Consider the following 24,151-nt stretch of genomic DNA (forward strand, 5'->3'; position numbering starts at 1 on the left):
TATATAATATTTGAAGAAAGTGATGTTATTTGAAGACCACGATTCAGTTCTCAAAAGGTGTCTGAGCTCGCAACATGGCTCGCCTTTCACATATTTATAAAGTGTTAACCGTCACATTTATATTTCTAGGTAAAAAAATGTTATATATATAAGCTTTAAAACATTGGACAAATATTTAGTATAAATTAATTAAAAATAATAAGTTTGGTGAACTGTGTAAAAATGTGAATATTATTTCAGGCATAGATGGAAAACACGTAAACAAAAGAAGCTTTCCTGATGTGAAGTGTCATGAAACAGGACGTTTTTACAGGTTTGTGATGATGATGATGATACTTTATTAAACCACTATTTTTAATTGATTTTAAACATTAAGTATACTGGATTTAGGTAGATATATTAATTATAAATATATAATAAGGTATTACCTTAAAATTCAAATACCCAATAATAAATATAAATAATGACTGCGTGGAGTATTACTATTTATTTATATTTTTGTTTAATCACTTAAAAAGCTTTTTAATTTTAAATATTTATTTTCATTAAAATAAAAACATACTTATTTATGTAATAATTATTTTTTAGGTACAGTTCAATCACATATTATTTTTTTAAGTCGGCACACATTTCGTCATATGGATAATAAATCCCTATACGCTTCCAATTTTATTTTCTATCCAACTATCCACCCTAGTACAATTTTTATAACATATCAGATATATACAATTTAACATTAGTTTATTAGCTTTAGTATTTTTTGGTCATTTTAGATAGTTAAGCATAGAGGATTTCGTAGATATGCTTGTTGTTTAATATTTTTTCTTGAAAATGTAATAAAACACTTTACTGGTTGTTTACGATTATAAGATTCTTATTTCTTCACAAAAATAAGTTTTGTATAAGGATGGGTTTTAAAATATCTTCGTACAAATAAAGAAATATTTTTTGTGTAGTTTTCGTATATACCTTCCTCTCGACAGAAAGATAGATATATATATTAAGTATTTTTGTTGACCGGTCGGTATTGGCGTTACAAATCCTAGTGAAACTAAAACTTCTTTTACTTTTCTATTAAGAAAGCTGGTTAGCGAGTTACATACAAAGTAACATTAACTTGAAATGTTAGTTGACAAATCTTATCTAACTAAAGAATGCCTAAGGTGATAAAATTATTCATTAACAAACAAGCTAAGTGTAGTTAATCTTACGCCAATATACTGTAACTTTCATACGTTTAACTTTTCAAAAAATATATTTTAAAAGTATTGTGTACGTATAAACAGACAAATCATTTGACAAATTATTTATTAACGTTCGTAAAGCTTATTAAAAATAAAAATTTGAAAGTTGCAAACTTAATCGTAATTTGACAGAAAAAGAATATAAATTATAAATGACTCCGAAATTATCGCTAATGTAATTTATATTCAAATATAGCTAAATTAGATAAATTGATATATTTTAATTATTTTAAAATAATAAAGGAAAAAGTTTGTTCCATAAAATAAGCAAAACAAAGCAAGGAGAACAAAAACTGACTAACTAATAAGTTCCGCAAATGCGGTAAACGCAGTCACGCAAAATGATTAACGCACGACAATGCAAAGTGTTCTAACATAATTTTCCTATTCAGCACATATAACGCAGCAGGACATTGACCCAGCAGCACTTTCGCCAACCTTGACAGCTGCTACCGTATCGTATTTCAAGTTATTATCATTTCCTGCCGCGTCTTGAGAAATTCACTTTCGCTGTTATTGAATCGCCACCGCTACGTCTAAATCATAATTTCTGTTAATAACAGGTCTCTCTGGACCACTTTTTTTCTGTCCATTCTATTAATTAACAATTTACTATAATTACTATAATTTACTATAATACTATAATTAAATATCGAAACTTATATAATTCGTGTCAACGGTATAATGTTTATCAGGACTATAAAATACATACTCTTAATTTGACATTCGAAAGAAGACAAAGGATTGTTTAACTGATCGGCCCTTTACAGCCTTTATACCTATAAGATCCACTATTCTATACGTCCTGTTGTATTTCCTAACTAATATTGTAAATGCGAAGTAAGTTTGTTTATTTGTTTCGCTTTTACGTCTTAACCGATCATCATGAAATTTGCATAAACCCTGTCAGAGGTACATAAAAAGACATAGGATATTTAATCCCCTCCCCTCGAATGCGGGCGAAGCCGAGGACATAAAGTAGTAATAATATATTTCTTTTATTCTCTATATGATAATGAAAGCTCAATATATTACGACGACGAGATTTAATTTTTACTCATAACTATTCTATATACTACGTATATATTTAAAAGGAATCCTGACCGAACGGAAGATGTAATGTGGACGGGCGACGAGTGTTCCCGTTACTATCTTTGCTTAGAAGGCGACGTGTTCGACTTCCAATGTTCTAAAGGCCTACTCTTCGATGTCAACCGACAACTATGCGATATGCCACAGAATGTTCACAACTGTGATCTTACAACAGGTAATTTCCCATTTTATTTCAAAATAAATAACAAATACACAACACACATAAGTTTCATTGATCTTGATTTTTAAATGTAATAATTGGAGTAAGAGGCATGTATGTATAATTTAAAAAGTCATGTAATTTTTCCATATGTTGCTGTTATGCACGTAGATACATAAAATAATCAAACGATTAATATATGGTAAATTAAAAAGTATTTTCATAAATTTCAATAGGCAAATAATTTAACTACTGAAAACTTAAGCATTAAAAATGTAGAACTTATTTATATCAGATATTAAAGGTAATAACCGGAAACAAAAATATACCGTATAGTTACTGTGCAAAGAGAAAGCGAAAATGTCAATAATGGTTGCACAATTCATTTCGGTAATGATTGCTCAGTTTAATTTCATATCAACTTAAATTGACATTTGACACAAGAAAGCGGACAAGCTTGTCATAACAGAATTTTATTAAATATAAAAACTGCAAAATTTGTTTTTACATCAAAGTTGAACTACAAATTTTTGACAATTTTTCTAGAAACGCTGATACCAAAACCGCAGTTGGAAAATGCAAAATGCGCTAACGAGACCCATCTGGGTTGTTCTGACGATACTTGTGTCCCCGCTGAATATTTCTGCGATGGCGCTCTGGACTGCGAAGATTCTTCCGATGAGGTACCACAATACTAAAAAAAACATAAAAAAATATAATCATTTGCTATTTATATTTTTGTCTTTATTTTATTTCAAAGTAAATTACGAAAAATTCTTATTTTATTTCAAAATAAATTGCGAAAAATATCATAAGAGATCTAATTATATTAAACCAATGCTTACTCTTACAGAGATTTCTTCAAGCATAGGATGGTAAAAAATAGACAATTATATAAGAAGTAGACACGATGTATAAGTAAATAATCAAAATTAAAAAAAAAATGTTTAATAAGCGTTAAATTTACTTACAACTAATTTTATTTCTAGGATAAAACCAGTTAAATAAAGTCATATCTACAAAAAATAATTAACATTCGTACACCAGAGTAAATTTCGGTTTAATAGATAAATAAAATGGAGTTACAATATTGCTTAATGATTATCAATAAAACAAATGATTACTTTCAATATTTATGAGTATTGCATAAAGTATGTATTTCTTGTTGTAAGTTTCGGTAATTGTAGTAAACACCATAAAAATTAAAAGTACCTACTTACTTTACTGTAGGTGTCTGATAAATTATAACTATCACAATAACATTTTTGAAATGGTCATCTGTAAAATGTTTTCTTAATATACAATTTTTAATCTCATAATATACAATTTAAATAAATATGTGAAACCCTCAAAGACCCCTGCAAGCAACTGTTTTATTAGCCTAACCACCAAAATGTTTGCCAAAAAGTAATATTTACGATAACTTGCTACGTGTCAATTAGAATTTTAGTTTAGTCCAGTCATTTTTCATAATTTAGGTACCTACGATAAAGTCTGGAACAGAAATTATGACAATGGGATTTCGTCGTCACAGTAACTTGCAACATCTAAAACAATAAATTTTATAACAGATAGGCGCGTATCTTCATTTACTTTCACTAACTGCGAAATTTTCATATCTCTTGACAATTTAGCCAGTTAGTTATAGTAATTTACTGCATAGCGTCACATTATGACCTCTTTGCTTAAATATGTAGGAAGTAAAAATAATCTGCAACATTGTTAAAAGAATAAATCATTTGAAAATTCCATATTTATAATATACCTTTAACAAAATTGCCGAATAATACTAATTTATTCAAATAGTTTTCCTTGACTCTCTCTTCGTATTAAAATTTTACACTGTGCTAGGGTTGGTGCGATGTCACCTACGATCCTAACGCTGCTGCCCCTTGCAACACAGGGATGTGTCTTTTGCCTGAATGCTTTTGCACGAAGAATGGAAATCAAACACCGAACAACCTCGTCTCGAGCCAGGTAAATATATCCAAAAAATCTTATCAGAGTGAACCCGTTGTCAATTTGATTAATTTGTCTTTGGTAACAAGGCTACTGCACACTTGACCTATATATTTTTTTAATATCTAATGCAATATATAACTTTTTTATTATATAATATGAAAATTAGTCTACATACAATTGTAGTACATTCACCTTCTACACCTTCACTTTAAATTAAACAATTCATTCACAATAAAATAATCGTGTTCTTATTTATATTATTGGTATTGTAATTGATAATAAACAATAACCTTACAGCAACTACTAGTTTGAAATATTTTAAAAGGTACTTAATATAACTGTGTATTAAATATGAATGTAACTGCTTTTGATCTAGTCATCTAGTGTCAATTTTAAATTTTAAACAACATTGTAATTGGTGGATTTTTCACATAATGTGTTAATTTTAAGTCATATGGACGTCCAATGAATTGTAAATATGATTTCAGACACCACAAATGATCACTCTCACATTCGACGGCGCTGTAAACCATGAAAACTGGGATATTTATACGAGACATCTTTTCACACCTGAACGCACGAATCCTAACGGTTGCCATATTAAGGCAACATTCTTTATATCACATCCGTACACCAATTATCGACACGTACAAAAACTATGGAACGATGGACATGAAATTGCCGTCCATTCTATTACGTAAGTTTTTATATCATTTAATTCCATATTTTTGTGTTCGTAAGCTAAAGTACATAATTTCATATCGCATCTTATTCTGAGTCTAGCCCTATGTAAATAATTTATAGTATAAATTATTATTTGTATTTAATTTTAGGCATCGCGGTCCAGAGGAATGGTGGTCCAAAAATGCTACAGTTGAAGATTGGTTCGACGAAATGGTTGGGCAAGCAAACATAATCAATAGATTTGGAAGAGTTTGGATGGAGGATTTTAGGTTTCTATTCTTTATTAAATAATTTATAATTTCGTATCTCACACATAATTATTTCTTACTGCTATAATTCCATGTAGAAAATATAGTATTTTATATAATGCGTAAAATAATATACCGTTATTTACTAAATAAATAGCAAAATAATAGCCAGTAAATGTTCCAAATGTGCTCGACTAAAATTCTTACCCTCTAAATCCATTGTGATGGCCGTATTCGTCATGAAACGGAGAGCATGCGTTATCGTTTTGCTTGTACGGAAGCAGCCGTCGACAAATCGCCTCCGCCAACGTCCGCCCGGAATAGCATTCGGGCCGTCCTTTAATCACTAGGCCATCACTCAGTGATGCCTTAACTATTAATTCGAAAACTGCTACTATTAACATTACAGAGGAATGCGAGTCCCATACTTGTCCGTCGGTTGGAACAGGCAATACCTAATGATGCAGGAGTTCGGCTTCGTATACGACGCGACCGTGGTGGCACCGTTAGCTGACCCACCATATTGGCCATATACTTTAGACTATAAAATGCCTCATCGTTGTACAGGTAATAAATCATAATAATCGTCTGTGCCGCCATGGCCAAAGTAAACAGGCCATGGTAAATTGGCCAAACGTTGAAAAGATGGTCACTTATGTTTACCTCAGCTGTTTCAACAAACTTCCATGAAATAAACTACTCATCAAATAAATCACATTAGATGCTGGCTCTACAAACAAACGTTGATTGTTTGCTAATATTTATTATTAGATATAATCAAAGAGAAGAAATAAGGTTCTATAACCGACAACTAGCGCGTGTGAAATATTATGTAAAATCTTGGCAATCATTATTGTTCGCGAAGATTCCTTTATAACGATGTAATGTTTTAATCAAATTCAATTATGAGTCTCAATACAACCAACCTGTTTCTTAAATAACACTATGAATTTTTGTACAAAAAATCACTTTAAAATCAACTTCTACATTAAGTGATTCTTTATAAAATCTTTAACACATGCTCCAAATTTCAAATGAAGGTAAAAATTTTGCAATTTGATGAAAAAAAGGAAGCACTATTCGGTTATAAATCTGTCTGTCTTTTACAAACTTTCCATCAGCATACACAGTAAAAACGGAAACCGGAAATAAACGTTTTTTTTTATTAGGCATTGGGTAAAGGTGTGCAAAACTGACTTTGTACACAATTGTGTGTTATTTTCAGTTAGAATATTTATGTTTTATTTTAGGAAACAATCAATATTGTCCGACTAGAAGCTACGCAGGTCTGTGGGAAATGGTCATCAATCCTCTCGTCAATGGTGACCATACGTGCGCAACATTGGAATACTGTCCGTCCAATCTCAACGGTGATGATGTTTACGACATATTGTTGAACAACTTTAAAAGGCATTATTTGAAAAATCGAGCTCCATTTGGTATACATTTAAATTCCTCGTGGTTGAAGAACAATGACTACTTGGCTGCTTTAAAGGTAATGCAAGAATATAAACTGATAGGTTTATATATTTAAAATATACATTTTGTAAAGTTTATCGTAAATTATAATATTATTAATGTTTATATATTTTGTACCTACTTAATATTATAAAGCTGAAGAATTTGTTTCTTTGAATGCGCTCAATAAAATACCTCCTAGTCCGATTTCAACAAAATAAAGCTTTTTGCGTTTGGTAGCATGTTAAAGTTATAGAATAAATAAATAAACTCTACGAATCACAAGGGAAAAAGTTATTGTACCTAATATAGAACCATAAACATAGTATTTAGATTATTTATGTTTTATTTCCACAGAAATTCATAGATGAGCTGCTAAAACTTCCGGATGTATATTTTGTAACATATCGTGAAGTAATCGATTGGATCAAACGACCGACACCTGTGCTGCAACTCAAGAAGTTCCAACCTTGGCAGTGTAATAACCGTCACTTCGAAGATATAGAAATTGCATGTAACAAACCGAAGACTTGTAAACTACCCTCGAAAGTATTAGAACATGACAAGTACATGATCACGTGTATGGATTGTCCAAAATCTTATCCATGGATAAGAAACGAATTTGGTTTCGAGTAACAAATCTAAAACAATAGACAAATATGAAAGTTACCAATTATATTTAAGGTTTGTAAATCTTTTAATGTAGTAAATTCTTAATATAAGACGCGCAATAAGAATATTATCGAAAACGGCATCTACTCCATTCCAACAAGACGGCAAAAATCATGTTTCTATGTTCACAGATAAAATTGTTAATTGATTAAAATTACATACTAATTTTAAATATTGTATATATTTTTGTATAAAATATCTACATATTTTTTTCCTTTTGATTGCAAATATCGAAAGCATTACTTTCATTAACATAGAAAATTAAATAAAAGGGCTTGTATTTAAAAAAAAGTGACAACTCTGTCAAGCGTATTTAAATTTTGAGTTCGATGCCATTAAAGATTGTATTTGTTATTGGAGTGAACTGTAGTTCAGTTTATATATCTTAATTTATTTCTATGGTTTTAAGTAGTGTTAACAATCTTTACCTGGACTAACTGTGATGTTGAAATTAGAAAAGCAACAGATTATGTTACTGTTCTGATTTGTCAAATCTAATTAAATGTTTTATTTAACCAAAAAATGTATATTTTATTTTATCCACTTATTAATGTTTTGTTGTTTTTGATTTAACATATTATTACTATTTAATGGAACCTACACAATAGCTAACTTTCTTCTGTTAATTTTAAAAGGAGACTTGTCTCTAGTTACGAGTACAACAGAATATAACCAAATATTAAAAAATTCAAATTTCCATTCATAGTTATAATCTTTGATTATTTTTAATTCATATTCATTTTTACACTAAATTACTTTGAGAATTATTAAATATTGAAAAAAAAACACCCTTTCCAAATTTAATTTGAGATTGGGGGTTTGGCTAAACATAATGTTTCATTAACAAACATAGAATGACATATCTATTTCTTTTAACCCCTTATTTCTAAGTAAAAATATTCATCAAATCAATTTACAACACACTTAAAAAAACAAACAACAAATTTAAAAAACCTATTTTTAATTAACTTACAAAAATGCACTTATTATCTAGTTACTATTACAGAAAATAATATAAATATTATCCTTCTTGAGTAATGAAAGGATTTGGAATTGCTTCCATTCCATCCATGGGACAAATTAACACAACAGATGTTCCTCTACAAACAACAAGTCCTAGTGCTCTTGTATCGTCTAACAACTTGTAAGGATCATCAGGATCTGTAATTTAAAGATACATTATGTATTAATCAGTTTTTATTTGAATCTGCCAGAAAAATAATTTTATTGGCATCTTAATTGTAATTAGTAGCAATATGTTACGGATAGCTAGGCTTTGGCTTGGATAAAACTAAAAGTAATAAGCAATTAACAAACCTCTAAGAAACTCTGTAGTGTTATCTAAAACCAAATTTAAAAGTGGATCGTATCCTTTCAATATTCCTGCAGCTTCTCGCCCACCAGCAAACTTCACGCGTATACTTTTCTCTAAATACTTGCTTAAATCTAATATTGATTCTTTTCTTCGTTTTTCTTTATTGTCGCCTTGTGCTCCCTTAAAATACCGGAAAAGTTTCAAAACAAATTTAAATAAAACAATGCAATGTGTATAATATATTATAATTAAGATTAGCTTACCTTATTCTTATCATTATCTTTTGAAGCCATGCTGTAAAGTATAATACAATTATTGTTTTAAACTTAAACAGAATTTGTATTTTGTGTTTTATTAAAAGGTTATATTATTGGCAGTTGAGTGTTGACAATGATACTTGACGTTTATTTATACCAAAATGTATAAATTGTAATTACAGCGTATATAATACAATAAGCTAAATATGCTTGGCATACAAAAATTCTAGACAAATTATTTAAGTTATATTCTATGCCAATATAATTTAAATAATACTATAATACTATTTCAATTTTTTTTATTGACTTTTCCAATATATTTTTTAAAAAAATATCTAAATAAAAATCAGTACAAATATTTAGTTTTTTTTTTTATTTAAAGATATTATTAATAGAAATTTGTGATAATATAATTTCTAAATTAATATCATGTTCTCTGGATGATTATAATTTTTATCATATCACTCTATAGCTGTCTATATAGTGACTATGTAGTCTCTATCACTGACAGTAATCTGTTTGTCAAAATTCTTATGTTTTCACGTCACAATTCACAACAAACATAATTTTCAATTATGTTAGCATAATTGTAGTTATAGATAATTATTTCAAGCATTCTAATATAAGCGTTAAAACCCTTATACTCTTTTATTTATTTTTAAGTTTCCAATAGGCCTAACTGCAGTTAAATGGCGAATACATTTGTTAATGGTAGTCTCCTTCATTGAATATTATCAAATGAGGTATCAATGCGCTCATCAGTGAGCTACATATTGTCTCACGCGCCCGGAGAGTCTGTGATGTCGCACCCAGACTACGCGCAGCACGCACAGCACCATGCCTGTGTGCTGGTACTTGTTAAAGGTATTGGGGGCGTATTGAAAAATTTCAATAAACTCTGGGAGCGGATACAACGCGTCAATAATATCAAAGTCACGGGTTAGTTTTGGCCATAAAACCTTTTTTTTACATTTGAATCACATATTTGCATACTCAAATCTATAATATAGAACACATGAGTGAGTTATGCTAATAATTTGAATTATGTTCCCAGATTCTTCTGGACAGGTAAGAGATATTTGGGTTAGATATGTCCGAGACTATCCAGTTGAAAATAATGATTGGGGAGATTTCCAAACGCATAGGTAAAATATTGTATTCTATATTCCAATAGCAGATAAAGTAAGGAACATCTGCTATTGGATTTTCTTAATATGCTTCAGTTGTATACAATTGTTCAATAATACATTGTTCTTGTTATAGGAGACTGCTAGGCTTAATAACTCTTAGTAAGTTTACAAATCAGATAGAACTAAATGAAGTATGTAGAGTTCATGAGTCTTTGAAGGTTAAATATTCTAATACTCTATATGATTCTCGGGCATTCATGTTTGGCCCTGGCAGTAATTTGAAAAAACCACAGCAAGAACCCGAGACTTACAACACTTATGATGATGATAAACTGAAAGAAAGAACCAGTTTAAGCGATAAGTATGAAGTATTTTTAATTTAGAAGTAATTTAATTAAAAAAATAATTTATAAAATAAATAAGCATAGAGAGCATTTAATAACAATGAAGGCAGTTAAATAATTTCTTTAGGCTTTAATTTTGTTATAATTGTAGAAAAATATTTTTATTTTGAATATTCAAAAAAATTTCATTTAGTAAAAATCTTAAAATAATTTTGTAGAATATCACTTCCAAGTGATCAAGCGGATAGTCTTTCTTCAACGGAGAGTTTTCCGAGATCTATATCGTCTAATGCATCATATTCAGTACAAGAAGATAATTTCACAACTCCTTCTAATTTTAAAACCCATGCACTGTTTTATGGAGAGAATGACGCAGTACCCGATCTTGAACAGCATGTCGCTGATCTTATTAATTCACTATTTTGGGTTGTTGAATCAAAACGGTTGGAGAGATCAAGGGAGAAATTGGAAAAGGTTTCTCTTTTGTTGGCTCCATTTGAGAAAAGAGATTTCGTAGGTGAGATAAATGTTTTATTTTTTATTTAATAACATAGTCTAATATTATAATAACAAAATTATTTTCATTTGTGAATCACCAGAAATTTACTTTGAAAAATTTCAAAAACTTATTTTTCAGGGCTTGATATGGAATCGCGAAATAATAAAAAACGTTGTATGGGCCGTGTCACCAAAAATTTAGCTGATTTAACCTTACAAGCAGGTCTCGTCGCTGAAGCATTAAGTTTGTACCACTCTTCAGCGGAAATACTTAAATCTGTTAATGATTGGCTTTGGTTAGCTGCAGCTAAAGAAGGTCGCAATATACTTTATTTAATATATAAGATACATTAACAAATGTATGTTCAAATCATTAAGATGACTAAATTTTCAGGTCACTGTGCAACATCTGCTATACTTCAATACCCTAATCTAAGAAATCCCACACCTTTACAACGCAATGCAAGTCTACAAGAAAGTTCTCCTAGTAAAATAAAGCCTCTATCCTTATACCAACCCAATACAGACCCCTTCCGTAAATTTAAACTTCATTCTTCTCCATTGCGATCATCCAAAACATCTAGTCCTGTAAATCCACCAAGTGAACTTACACCCTCATCATCAGATAGTGTCGAAACTTCTTCCAGACAATCTGAAACTGATAATGCCGATACAGAATCTCTAGCTTCATCTAGCGACATCGACTACCAAAGTCAAAAGTCTTACTTGAGCCCAGATCTTCCTTCCATTCCGAGACAGCCTCCGTCTCATATTAATAATCAATATTTACTTGGCGGAGAGGAAATTGCAGAAAAATATAGGAAAGCAATCATACACTATAGCAAATATCAGAATGCTGGTATCATTGAAACGGAGGCGTGTTTTAAAGCTGCTAGAATCGCAGTTGAACAAAATAACAGCTTACATGCATCAAGTTTTCTACAGAATGTCATATTTATCAATTTAACTTTGAGCGAGCAAGAGAAAATTCAAAGATTTGATACCCTTGCTGAACTTTATAAAGAAATCGGTAAGACTCTCATAAGGTATATGAATATAACATTAACAGCCTGTTAATTTCCCTTTGCTAGGCTAAGGCGTCCTCTTCCTTTGAGGAGAAGGTTTGGAGCATATTCCACTACGCTGCTCCAATGCGAGTTGGTGGATACACATTTGGCAGAATTTCGTTGAAATTAGACACGTGCAGGTTTCCCCACGATGTTTTCCTTCACCGCCGAGCACAAGATGAATTATAAACACAAATTAATCACATGAAAATTCAGTGCCTGGGTTTGAGCAATCATGGGTTAAAATGCACACGTTCTAACCATTGGGCCATCTCGGCTCGCTATACCAATATAAGCATACTTTTAATGTTCACTTTCAGGTTTTCTTCGTAAAGCAGCATTTTGTCAACGTCTTGCGGCTACAAGGCAAGTGAGTGCGAACAATCCAAATCCTGATTGGCAACGCTGTTATTACCTCATGTTGCACAGCTTTCCAGGACATAAACTTAGTCTTGATCCAAATTATGTCATACAACATCAAGTCGGTAAGATATATTATAATATTTTGAAAATAAATACATGTACCTGCTTTTTTGTATTAAAATAGTCTGAAACGGACAAACGAGAGTGATCATATAAGAGTTCCACATTTTAAAAGGAGCAATCTATTATACAGAGTTATTGGTAATTCGATGTATTCCCGTTAGGAGATGATAGGGGTGATTATTTACGATAATTTTAGCCCCCATATGCATAATACAAAAGTGAACCATTTTTGAGTTATCACGTTTTTTTAGATTTTTACAAAATAAGTCAATAATGCAACTACAAAAATTTATTTAAAAAAAGTATCAATTAAAAAGTGTTTTTTTCTTCTGATTTATAAAAACGAATAAACACTGGTTATTTGTCGATATTAAAACAATAATTATCGGTCCAAATTTAAAAATGCGAGACGGAAAAAGATATTATTTTAATATTTTTTTGATTTTTTTTCCACAAATTGCCCTTAAAACAAAAAATATCGCTATGAAGGTTATTTTATAAACATAACTTTCAATAATAATTATCATCGACCAAAATAATATTTCCTCATATACAGGTTGGCCTGCGTTACAAATTCAGTTATTACACGAGCTAGTGGTGGCCGCTCGTAGGATGGGTCACCCCGCGCTCGCCACCCGACACATGACGTTCCTGCTGCAGACCATGTGGCCGCACCTGTCGCGGCAGGAACACAGGGACTTGGCCATACAGCTGCAGGTACTTTAAAACAGTTTATCTATTTTTATCTATCAAAGGGACCGCTGGATTTTTTGATCGCGCGTCACGCAAATACGGCTGTATGTTTTGACATGAAATTCGTACCATTTTATTCAACGTGTTTCAGTGGTTTTTAGCTAAATAGTATCTATATTATATAATTTACCGATAAAATTCCTCAGCGAGGCGTTTCCGGGTTTACTGCTTACAAATATATATTTTTATTTTATTTTAACATATGAGTAAAAACAGAAACCCTACGGTATTCACTTGTAAATTCATTAAAATTTACAAAATAATAAAACTGACTATAAAACTATACTTTTGATGATGTGAAAATGAAAAATTATATAATGTTATATAAATATTTCCTTTGATTATTATTCTTTTCTAAGCTTCAATATTAATGTTAACATATTTACATTAAAAATAATGTATAGTGGCACAAATTTTCGTGATATTGCTTAAATTTCAAACATCCGCATGTACCCGGAATAGTCAGACACGCACTAGTTTTAATGAGTCCATCGAGGATATGCACAATTATTTCCATACAGCCATTCTACTGTTATGATTAAATATAAAAATCTGGACTTTCACCTGAATCACTTTCTTGATGGTGACTTATCCTAGTGAGTCAAACTATGAACCTGTATTAAAATAATGAAAGAGGTTTTACGTTCTCATTGCTTGGGCTATTGCTTTAACAGATATGAAATTTTGTGGAATTCTCAATTAATATTTCAAATAAAATATTATAATGACATATTGGATAGAATTTTTTTTTTAAATAATATTGTTTAGAGTTACTTCCTTCTCAGGTGTATTCTTAAGATCCAATCTAAAACTAATACTATAACAAGTAAATAGCGTATCGAAATGTTTTATGTTAAGTCTTATGTTATAAAGAACTGTTATTTATTTATTAGATCACCAACACAACATACTAACACATTGTTATACTGACACTACCAGTTAAGAACTACCTAAGTTGTATTCGACCCTTTAAATTCGTTTATATACGTCGCATGAAAGCGTAATTCAAAAGGGAGACTCCCTTTCGAATTACGCTTAGCAGATAATTTTACCATCCTAATAAATATTGAACAAAGAAATTCTCACCTACCAAAACTCTATTATCGATTTTTTGTAGGCTCTTTCCGCCCAATGTGAAGGAGGTCCAGTACCCCTAGTACTGGAAACTGGTGAAGTAATACCCCCAGCAAATCTGACCCACGTACCAAGTTGTACGTACTTTAATCCACGTCAGCTAGCTCCAGCAAGAACTCCTCATCTTATAAAGTGTAAAGCTAATCAAGGTCCTTTTATATTTACACCGATACATTTTGGTAGCCTCGAAAGGAAAAATAAAAAGGATGAAGGAAAAATGGGTACATCTATTATTTTATATGTTTAATGAGTGAAACGTATTCAAAAATTATAATTTATTGATTAATAAACATTATTTTTTAGAGTACCTTTGGGTTGAGGACGATATTTGTGAAGTTCAAATGAAATTGACAAATCCTTTGCCTTTTGAATTGAAAGTGTCTAACATGCGTCTCTTAACATCAGGCGTTGTCTTCGAATCTATCCCTGAGACTATAATCCTACCACCTGATTCGCCAACAACCGTCAACTTACACGGGACACCTAAAGAAGTCGGTGAATTACAGATATTAGGTTACTCTACCCATACTTTGGGTGTAAAATCTAATTGTCGACTAAAGAACATGCCAATGCCACATAAATTTCCCGCATCCTTCCTTATCCAAGTCATTCCAAGTTTGCCGACGATAACAATAGAGACAACCTTGTCGCTATCGGGAAATATTAATATATCGAATCCGGAAATTTCTGGAAACATTACTAATATATCCCTGTACAACGGTGAAAGTACTGAATGTACTATAACTATTACGAATACTAGCAATGTACCTATTGAATACTTGGAATTGTCCATTCAGGTACAATTATTTCTTATTATTATTTATTCAAAGCTTTTAAAAAAATCTTAAAGGCTAATTAAAGCATCTTTTCCAGTCGAATATGGATAATCAGCTACAATCGAAAGTATTCCAATGGTCGAATGAAGACATACAATCCCAATTACCAATTAACGCTGGCGATGTGGCGACCATAGTTATGAAATTATATGGGGAAGCAGATTTTCTAGACTTAGGAGGCGTGGGAGAGAATTTGTTCCCTAATAGTCTGACTTCTAATTACCCTTCTAGAGTTGGGTCCCCAATTCCGAACGCTCAAACATCTCTACCCACACACAGTTCAAATCCACAGAACTCTTTGAGCAGTGGTTTCATTATGAATAGGACCTCTGGAAGTTTCAGGTAATTTAATTATTTGAATTATATTTTTAACGAAGTTGTGTAAAATGACAAGTATGTATAATCTCTGTAATTTATTTTTAAGGTCATCTAATTCACAGACAACAAGCTGGTCTGCTCCGATTTCCATAATGCCACCATCTCGAGGACGTCAAATAGAAACACAGGTTAATATTTTAATGTTTAAAAACACATAATTAAACGTAGAATATCGTCGTTATATCGTTTTGTTTTCAGATTGTTATAAGATATTCGGGAGGTGCCGGTAGAGAAATGCACTGCCGACAAACTACTCTGCAAATGAATCTTGAATTACTACCTAGTGTTTCTATAACACATTGGGATGTGTTGCCAGCGGAAATGTAAGTAATTTGCTTTTTTTTTAATTAAATAATTGAAAAAAAATACAAAAATCTGAATACATACAATATTTTTCTATATTATATTATATTCAAGTCAGTGGTTTTTCGCTTGTATATTATTTATACTATAAAAGCGAAAAACCACTGACTTTCACCAATCTCCAAAGTTCAATTGACTTGAATCTTTCCACGTAAACACTCACTAAGAAAGGATTTTAGGAAATTTCATCTTAAAACGGGGGGAACGGGAAGTGGGATTTTGTATGGATCATACATTGATAAAATATTCGTACGTAGGCGGAACGGACAGTGAAGATTATAATTGATTAAATCTCTAATAATATTTTAAATAACGAGTGTTTCACTAGTACGATTGAATAGGAATACACAATCGTCATATCTTACTATAAAAACATTCAGTAAAACTGTAATAATGGCCAACGCATCGTTATATTTCTCGGATTGGCCATTAAAATTTTTTTATTGAATGTGTAATAATAATTATATGTAAAACACCTTTCTTGTCTCTTATAGTCCAAGTCAACTTTATTTGGTATTGGATATCACAAACCTTACTAATGAAGAAATGGACTTCCACTACACGCCGTCAAAACATATTCTTATCGAAGGCAAGGAGTCGCGCAGAGTGCCCGTGCCTCTGGACAGATGCCCCTTCACTATTACAATACCCAAAAATGAAGATGGTTCGTTTACTAAAAATATAATTGAAGTCTTTCCTTATTCAATATAGTAACATTTTTAAAATAAATTATTACATTGTTGTAACTTAAAACATTATTTAAGCGATTTAATTTCGTAACTATAATTGCACATAATTTATTAATTACAGATTCAATGGAGCCTAAGTCCATAAGCACTGGAACATCCACTAATAGTCTTGAACTTATGTGCTCTGAACATTTAACTAAGAATGTAGACCTGCGTTGGCACCTTTTGCAGTCGAACATAACCGGTCGCGCTTCAGTCAAAGGCATAACTCTCTCTCAAACAATGATGGATATTGTTAGGATGTCGCCATTAAATTGGGGTAAGAATATTTTTCATCTATCCTAAAATTATATTGACTTTTTATTTAAAAAATGTTAATTAAATCTGAATAAAGACAACAACCAATAAACGTTTAAAAATTAAGGTTCACATCAATTTGAAAATTTAACATTAGTTAGCATTAGTTTTGTACCAAACATAATTAAAAAGATGATGATGTAAACACTGGCTGAACCTTTCATATATACATTTATACACTTTTAGAGGTAAGTGTAAACAAGCAATGTATTAAACCACAAGAGGAATACAATTGCATGGCCGGTGAGTGCCTGTCATTAGGTGTAGCAGTCTGGAACCACCTCAGCCGACCATTACATAAGCTATGCCTCTCTGTACAGTTCTATCAAGATTATAACAATGGTGTTCTTAATTACAAGCTAGATAACAGAGTTGCCACTGCTGGGAATAACAAGTAAGTAAACATAAATTATGTCAATATTTAAATAATAAGATAAATTAAAAAACACATAGTGATTGACAATTTTAATTATATATTACAATTAAAGAATTATTTAACTCCATCATCATCCTTCTAAGTTCACATCAATTCATTTAGGCTTTCTCTGTTCTCTCTGATATTCACATATGCCAATTGTCACAGATCTGTACTAACCATATCCATTGAACGCACGTCAATTTCGTTTAGCCATTAGATTACCCAAAGCCCCCCTTCCCGTCTTTACCACTCCTTGCCTAATTTGGCCTTCCCACTAGCCAAGTATATAGCCCATTTGCAACCAAATCGGAGCTAAAATCAACATCAATAAAAAATATAGTATTTTATTAAAATTTTAATAAACATTACATTGTGTGTTGGTTGTCTGTCTTATAAATATACTTGAATATTTCAGAGTAGTGCTGACGACATTATTAGAAGCAGCAAAAGCTTACCACGAGTGCACCGTTGTGTTTTTGACACCTGGTGAATATAAAATTGATATCCAATGCTCAACGACAGAACCCATAATAGATGAAATTCCAGCTATAAAAGACGTAAATCAAACAATTGTACAGTCTTGCGCAGGGGAAGTTAGTCATGTTTGGAGATTTATACCCCCAGTAGCAATAAGTGTTACTGATTAAAATTTTTCATTTTTTTTTTAACAAAATATTTATTAAAATATTATGTGGCAATGCTTTTTATGATTCTTTTAATTACTTTATGAACATGTATAATCTATGAAGAAGTACAGATTATTAAACTTTTATTTATTCAAAACATTTCATTTGGTGTTCATTTTTATACCTTATTCACGTCGATACATTTAAGTAGGTCGTTATTACATAGCCTCGGCTCATCGAAGCAATGTATCGATAACATTAAGTTTTGACCTCTGGTATTATTTCCAATTACCGTTTGTCATCAAACTAAAAGCGAAAAAGTAGGGGTACTTTACTGAGTTGTGATGGTTATTCACCCTTAAAAATTACTTAACGTGTCATAATTAACAGGATTTATAATTTTCAAAATATTTGTATGATTAACAATACGTGTGGTATTGCAAACAAGGCGGTCCTCTCATCGTGACTTAGCATCAGTACTCAACGTAGTGTTATGCAAAATCAGCTAATTATTATTATTTAATACTGATTATTATTATTAAAAATAAAGTGGCATTATGGAATTTTCTGTTTTATTGACGTGAATTGTTGGTAAGACAAGCTTGTCTGGGTAAGTACAACTCATATCTACCGAATAGCATATTATACCGAATGTAAAGCATGGTTAATATATTTTCGTACAACGCCAATGTCTATAGAGGTGACAACTCACCATCAAATGGCCCATTTGTCTGCCCGTCTAATCTATATATAAAATATGACCTACTTACTTATTTTAAATATAAAACTACTTTAGAAGATAAGGCAGTATGGTGTAATTCCGTTGCCATTTATAGAAGGAAAAAAATAACTACCAAAAAAAAAGTTGTAAAATGCTTTAATTCCTGATAAATCTGCCATCCTCTCCTCTCTCCCTAGTCCTATCCTTGTCATGGGTGATTTTAACGCCCATCACACCTCCTGGGGTTCTCATTTCTGTGACCCATTTGCTCTCATGTTGATGGACATATTTGATGATGCTAACCTCTGCATCCTCAATAATGGCTCACCAACACGTAGAGTATACCCAAACCAAAACCCAAAATCCACTGTAGACTTATCCCTAACCTCTCCAGTCATTGCTTCTCAAATATCCTGGAATGTCCTTTCATCTTCTTTCGGCAGTGACCACTATCCTATCCTCCTTTCTTTAAATCACCGATCCATTCCCTATATCAACCCCAATCCTTTATTAAAATATGAATTAAAAAATGGTAACTGGTCTGCATATGCTGAGTCTGTTAATTCCATGATCGACACCCTCTTTGTTTCAAAAGACTATGTAATTCTTTGCTATGATCTTTTCCTTAATGGTATTTTAACTGCAGCTGATCTCCACTTCCCTAAAAAACACACCTCAAAAAATCATTTGCTTTCCAGCCCCTGGTGGGATGAGGAATGCAAACGATTATCTGAACAGAGACTAGAGGCTGAAGCATTATACTCATTGTGTATGTCTTTGGATAACTTTTGTAAGTATCAGAGAATCGACGCCAAATTTAAACAATTAATTTCTAAAAAGAAAAAAGTTAAATGGATTCATTTCTGTGAATCTCTGAGTCCTCGTTCCTCTTCCTCTGTAGTCTGGTCCTAACTTAAAAAAATCCGCCGATGCCTTAATTCTGTCGACCCTTCCTCAAATACTGCTTCTGAGTAGCTTAACAATTTCGCTGATAAGCTCGCCCCCCATTTGTCTCTAATGAGGACAGATTTCTAAATTCTACGCCAGCATCCACTTTGGATGAAATGGATGCCCCCTTTTCTTTTTCCGAACTTCAATGTGCGTTAAATGGTTTATCTGATTCTACTCCTGGAGAAGACGGCGTTCCTTACTCTTTTATTTCTAAATTAAATGATAAAGCGAAAAAATGTTTTTTAAATATAATTAACTCGGTTTTTATCAAAGGAATTGTCCCGCCATCTTGGAAGACACAAATAGTTATCCCGATCCTTAAACCAGGTAAGAACCCTTCAGATTGCAACTCATATAGACCGATAGCTTTATCATCAACTTTGGCAAAGATCACTGAACATCTGTTGAAGAACCGCCTGGAATGGTAAATGGAAAGCAGAAATATACTTGCTCCCTCTCAATTTTGCTTTCGGAAGGGATTGAGCACCATTGATAGTCTAAGCATACTCACAACAGACATTCGAATTGCCTTTGCTAAAAGAGAGTACCTTGTGGGAATTTTTCTAGATATATCTTCTGCATATGATAATGTCCTTCTTCCGTTGCTCAGGCAGAAAATGCAATAGCTGAGTATTCCACCGAGGATAGTTCATCACATGTGTAATCTGTTAACTTGCAGAACAATAACGGTTAGACACTAACATCTCTCACTTCCCCCAAATTCGTCTGGAAAGGTCTACCTCAAGGCTCAGTACTCAGTCCTCTGCTTTACAGCATATACACCCATGTTCTCGATTTGTCTGTTAACAATTTTTGTAATATACTTCAGTATGCTGATGACATAGTTTTATATGATAGATCATCATTAGTATGGTGGGGAGCTCACCCTTATACACTGAAGTTGGTCTATAACGCAATTTCGTAGTTATTTGGACTATGGACTGTTTGTTCTAGATCCCTTCAATAAATTGGCTTCATTAATAAATTAAATAAAATTCAGTTTAAATGTTTGCGTAGAATCCTGGTTGCGATGAAATCCACCCCTACTAATGCTCTGCAGGTTGAGTGTGTTGATACTCCTGTACAGATAAGGAGGCAATATTTATGTGACCGCTTTGTCATCAAATTGTTACAACTACCTTCCCATCCTCTATTGATCAGATTAAACAAACTATCCCACCTTTGCAACCCAGATAGTCCGACATCCTCATTCCTATTAAACAGTTTCCTCGAGTATACCAACCTCCCACATCCCCTTTCCACTTTTCCTTCTAATCCTTTTTTTTCCACCTCCTTTAAAGCTCTTATTTATAAACCCCCTGTTATAACGCACCTTGGTCTTATAAAAGGTTCCCTTGATACTAGTGTCCAATTTCAAAGAATTTTTCATCAAAATTGGCCAAATCATCTCCCTATATATACTGATGCCTCTAAACTCTCACCGACCGGCTGCGTTGGCGCAACTTGTTGGATACCCAAGCATAAAATAGCCCTTTTATTTAAATGCCCCCCTGTAACCTCTATATTTTCCGGCGAGGCCATTGCTTTACTGGAAGCTATTATGTATGCCCAGTCACACAACATACAACAATCAGTTATTTTATGTGATTCATTAAGCTGTCTGTTGGCCATTAAAGAAAATCCTTTTCGTAGCAAATTAAGACTTTCTATCGTTTTTAAGATCAGAGAGGCCCTGTTGTCCTCTCACCAACAAAGTCTACAAGTTTTACTGGTCTGGATTCCAAGTCACTTGGGTATTATTGGAAATGAGATTCATGCACACCTACCCACCTAGCAAAGATAAGAGTCCGAGATCACTCGCTGTGTGAATGTGGCCTAGACGAAGGTTCCGCAATCCATATCCTGTTCCTTTGTCCTAAACTTCTTCATCCCATTTACGACATTCTCCCTCCTAAAGTCCCTCGTCCTATAAATGTTGAATATTTGTTGACGTTTGTGTTTAGTCCATTTTGTTCTTTTTTGTGTAAATATATTAAATGTAATAAAATTAGGTTGTGAATAGTCGAATTGAGTGTTATATCTTATTATATATAGTTTAGAGTACTAACAATTATTATTAATTTACTTTATTATTAACCCTTAATGTTTGTGTTGTTCTAGGTTAAGGATTAACAAGGAAATTGTTACTACTATGTTAGTCTTCAAAATTTAATTGAGTCTGTTACCTCAACCGTACCGATCAATCTCTTTCGTGTCTTCTCCATCCTACGTGACATTAGCGAAATAATCTGTGGCCTGTCGGCACAACTAAAAGTCATTTAACTAAGAATTGAATTGAACATTAAAACTCCATAAAGTCAGTTAATCAGTTACTAGAAAATAAATACGCACTGATTTTTGATCAATTTTGTAATTTAATTTGCAAGAATATTGCTATTTATTGTTAAGAACTAGACTCATATTTATTTTATATTATTAGTACTATTTTCTCTAATAAAAGAACAAAATGTCTCAGAATCACTGTGCTGTACAAGGCTGTAAAATGTCGATATTCAATAAGCCAACTGGTGTTTTATTTTATCCGTAAGATATACATACCACTTTTTATTATTAAATATATTTCTTTGATATATTTATTAATATAATCTATTTTTTGCAGTTGTCCAACATCTATTGAAATGAAAAACAAATGGCTTCATGCTTTGAGAAACAGATGTGCCCTTCTGGATTGGTCAAGAAGTCGCATTTGTTCCAAACATTTTGAACATAAATACTTCGATTCTCAAAAAAAACTAAAAGATAATGCTGTACCAACACTGTTTCCAGTTACTAGTAAATTACAAAAGGTTAGTTTATATTATTTTATTCATCATTTTTATCATTCAATCAACAGTCATTGATGTGGATTATATTTTTTTATCTGGTCTTCTGTGAATTATTTCATTGCTCAGGATAATAAGTACGAATATTGTACACAATCAAATATACATATAATAGAAATGAGAACAGAAATGAAAAAACACATTAATAATCTTCATTTATTCATATTTTTATAATAGTACGAACATACTAGCTTAATAAAAAGTACATGTCTAAGTATTGTAAATATTCAAATAATGATAAGCTTATAACACTTTATATTGTCCTTAAAACTTTTGTTTAATAAGTAATTTAAAATATTTTGAGTCAGTTATTGGAATAAAAATAATTTTTTACATTTTGTGGTAGATATCTTAAGTCACCAAATTTCCAAGTGTATTAGATTAATTTGATATATTTTTTGATTAATATAACCTGCACTAATAACACATTACATCAACTAATTATTATTTTAAAAATAACAATACAGTATTTTAAAAAAAAATGCAAGATGTGTTGATACAAATAAATTTGTGTTAGTAACTTGTTGACTTTTGCAATCCATGATTTCTAGCAGTAAGCAATATTTTTATATATTGTATTATTAAATACAAATTTGAAAACAGCTTGTTCTATACATGGAGCTAAAATGTGCCATCATAGTTCAGAGAAACTAGTAATTACAATCCTTAAATATGAAATTATTTCCTTAATAAATAAAATAAATTAACAACCTTTCTCATATAAAATTTAAAAAAATCTGCTTTGAAGTGTGCCAAATAAGTAATCTATATTTGAATAAGTAAAAGAATTATTTTTTTCAATTTTATACAGATCTTCTAATAAGGCATTGGATATCAACTAAATTGGGAGCTGAAATATTTAAGATTCAAGTTTTAATGCATGTCATGATTTTTTTAAAAAGGTTAAAAATAATTGCATTAAAATACATTATGTACATGGTTGACACTAATATTTTGTTGTTTTTAGAATCATGAGAATACACCAACTAAAAATAAAATTGACAGGATTATGATTAAACTTACTCAATCTGAACTTATAGCTGATATAAAAAATAACTTGAAAAGGGTAAAGGAACCAGCAAATTTTGATAATTTAATCACAGAAGATTTAAGATGTAGACCAGATGCCTCGATAGAAGCTCAACTTTGGCTTTTAATTAAGAAGCAAGACCATCTAAACAATAGACTGTTAGAACACATTGTTCAGAATAAAAAACATATTGAGGTTTTACAAAAGAATATGGATGATTCGAAATCTTCAAAGAAAGATGTTGATCAAAGTATGGAGACGTATAAATATATTGTGAAATGTCTTCAAGAAAAACTTGCAACTTTAGAGGAACAAATAGAAATTCTTACTGCTGTCGAATCACGTTAGTTTGAGACTAGTCAAAATAAACAAAACCCAATTTCATAATTTTAAGACAATATATATTAAAATGAAAACCTGGACAGAATAGTTTTA

At 31.5% G+C, this 24,151-nt stretch overlaps 4 protein-coding genes across 4 annotated transcripts; 3 read left to right on the forward strand and 1 right to left on the reverse strand.

Annotated features, from left to right (window-relative positions):
* Window positions 1-7,614, forward strand: LOC113400371 (chitin deacetylase 1). The gene is made up of 10 exons (XM_026639925.2): window positions 1-129; window positions 241-313; window positions 2,339-2,511; window positions 3,043-3,179; window positions 4,348-4,473; window positions 4,947-5,155; window positions 5,292-5,411; window positions 5,800-5,957; window positions 6,641-6,885; window positions 7,206-7,614. Exons 1-10 carry the CDS (start codon window positions 75-77, stop codon window positions 7,482-7,484), a joined length of 1,575 nt encoding a protein of 524 aa, XP_026495710.1. The 5' UTR covers window positions 1-74; the 3' UTR covers window positions 7,485-7,614.
* An 855-nt stretch (window positions 7,615-8,469) lies between these two features.
* On the reverse strand, window positions 8,470-9,305 carry Lsm7 (Like Sm 7). The gene is made up of 3 exons (XM_026639854.2): window positions 9,099-9,305; window positions 8,838-9,015; window positions 8,470-8,681 (listed from the first exon to the last, which is right to left on the reverse strand). The coding sequence occupies exons 1-3, from the start codon at window positions 9,126-9,128 to the stop codon at window positions 8,542-8,544; spliced, it is 348 nt and encodes a 115-aa protein (XP_026495639.1). The 5' UTR covers window positions 9,129-9,305; the 3' UTR covers window positions 8,470-8,541.
* A 302-nt stretch (window positions 9,306-9,607) lies between these two features.
* Window positions 9,608-18,335, forward strand: Brun (brunelleschi). Its single transcript, XM_026640254.2, has 17 exons — window positions 9,608-10,031; window positions 10,147-10,237; window positions 10,356-10,583; window positions 10,785-11,083; window positions 11,204-11,380; window positions 11,459-12,094; window positions 12,452-12,616; window positions 13,174-13,334; window positions 14,488-14,725; window positions 14,808-15,301; window positions 15,378-15,682; window positions 15,765-15,846; window positions 15,917-16,041; window positions 16,576-16,745; window positions 16,892-17,089; window positions 17,314-17,521; window positions 17,961-18,335. Exons 1-17 carry the CDS (start codon window positions 9,842-9,844, stop codon window positions 18,190-18,192), a joined length of 3,999 nt encoding a protein of 1,332 aa, XP_026496039.1. The 5' UTR covers window positions 9,608-9,841; the 3' UTR covers window positions 18,193-18,335.
* Window positions 18,336-22,122: 3,787 nt separating this feature from the next.
* Window positions 22,123-24,129, forward strand: LOC113400614 (uncharacterized). Its single transcript, XM_026640256.2, has 3 exons — window positions 22,123-22,387; window positions 22,464-22,650; window positions 23,654-24,129. Exons 1-3 carry the CDS (start codon window positions 22,311-22,313, stop codon window positions 24,062-24,064), a joined length of 675 nt encoding a protein of 224 aa, XP_026496041.2. The 5' UTR covers window positions 22,123-22,310; the 3' UTR covers window positions 24,065-24,129.
* Window positions 24,130-24,151: the final 22 nt, after the last annotated feature.

This window comes from Vanessa tameamea, chromosome 17, assembly GCF_037043105.1.
Source record: "Vanessa tameamea isolate UH-Manoa-2023 chromosome 17, ilVanTame1 primary haplotype, whole genome shotgun sequence".
Taxonomy (NCBI): Eukaryota; Metazoa; Arthropoda; class Insecta; order Lepidoptera; family Nymphalidae; genus Vanessa; species Vanessa tameamea.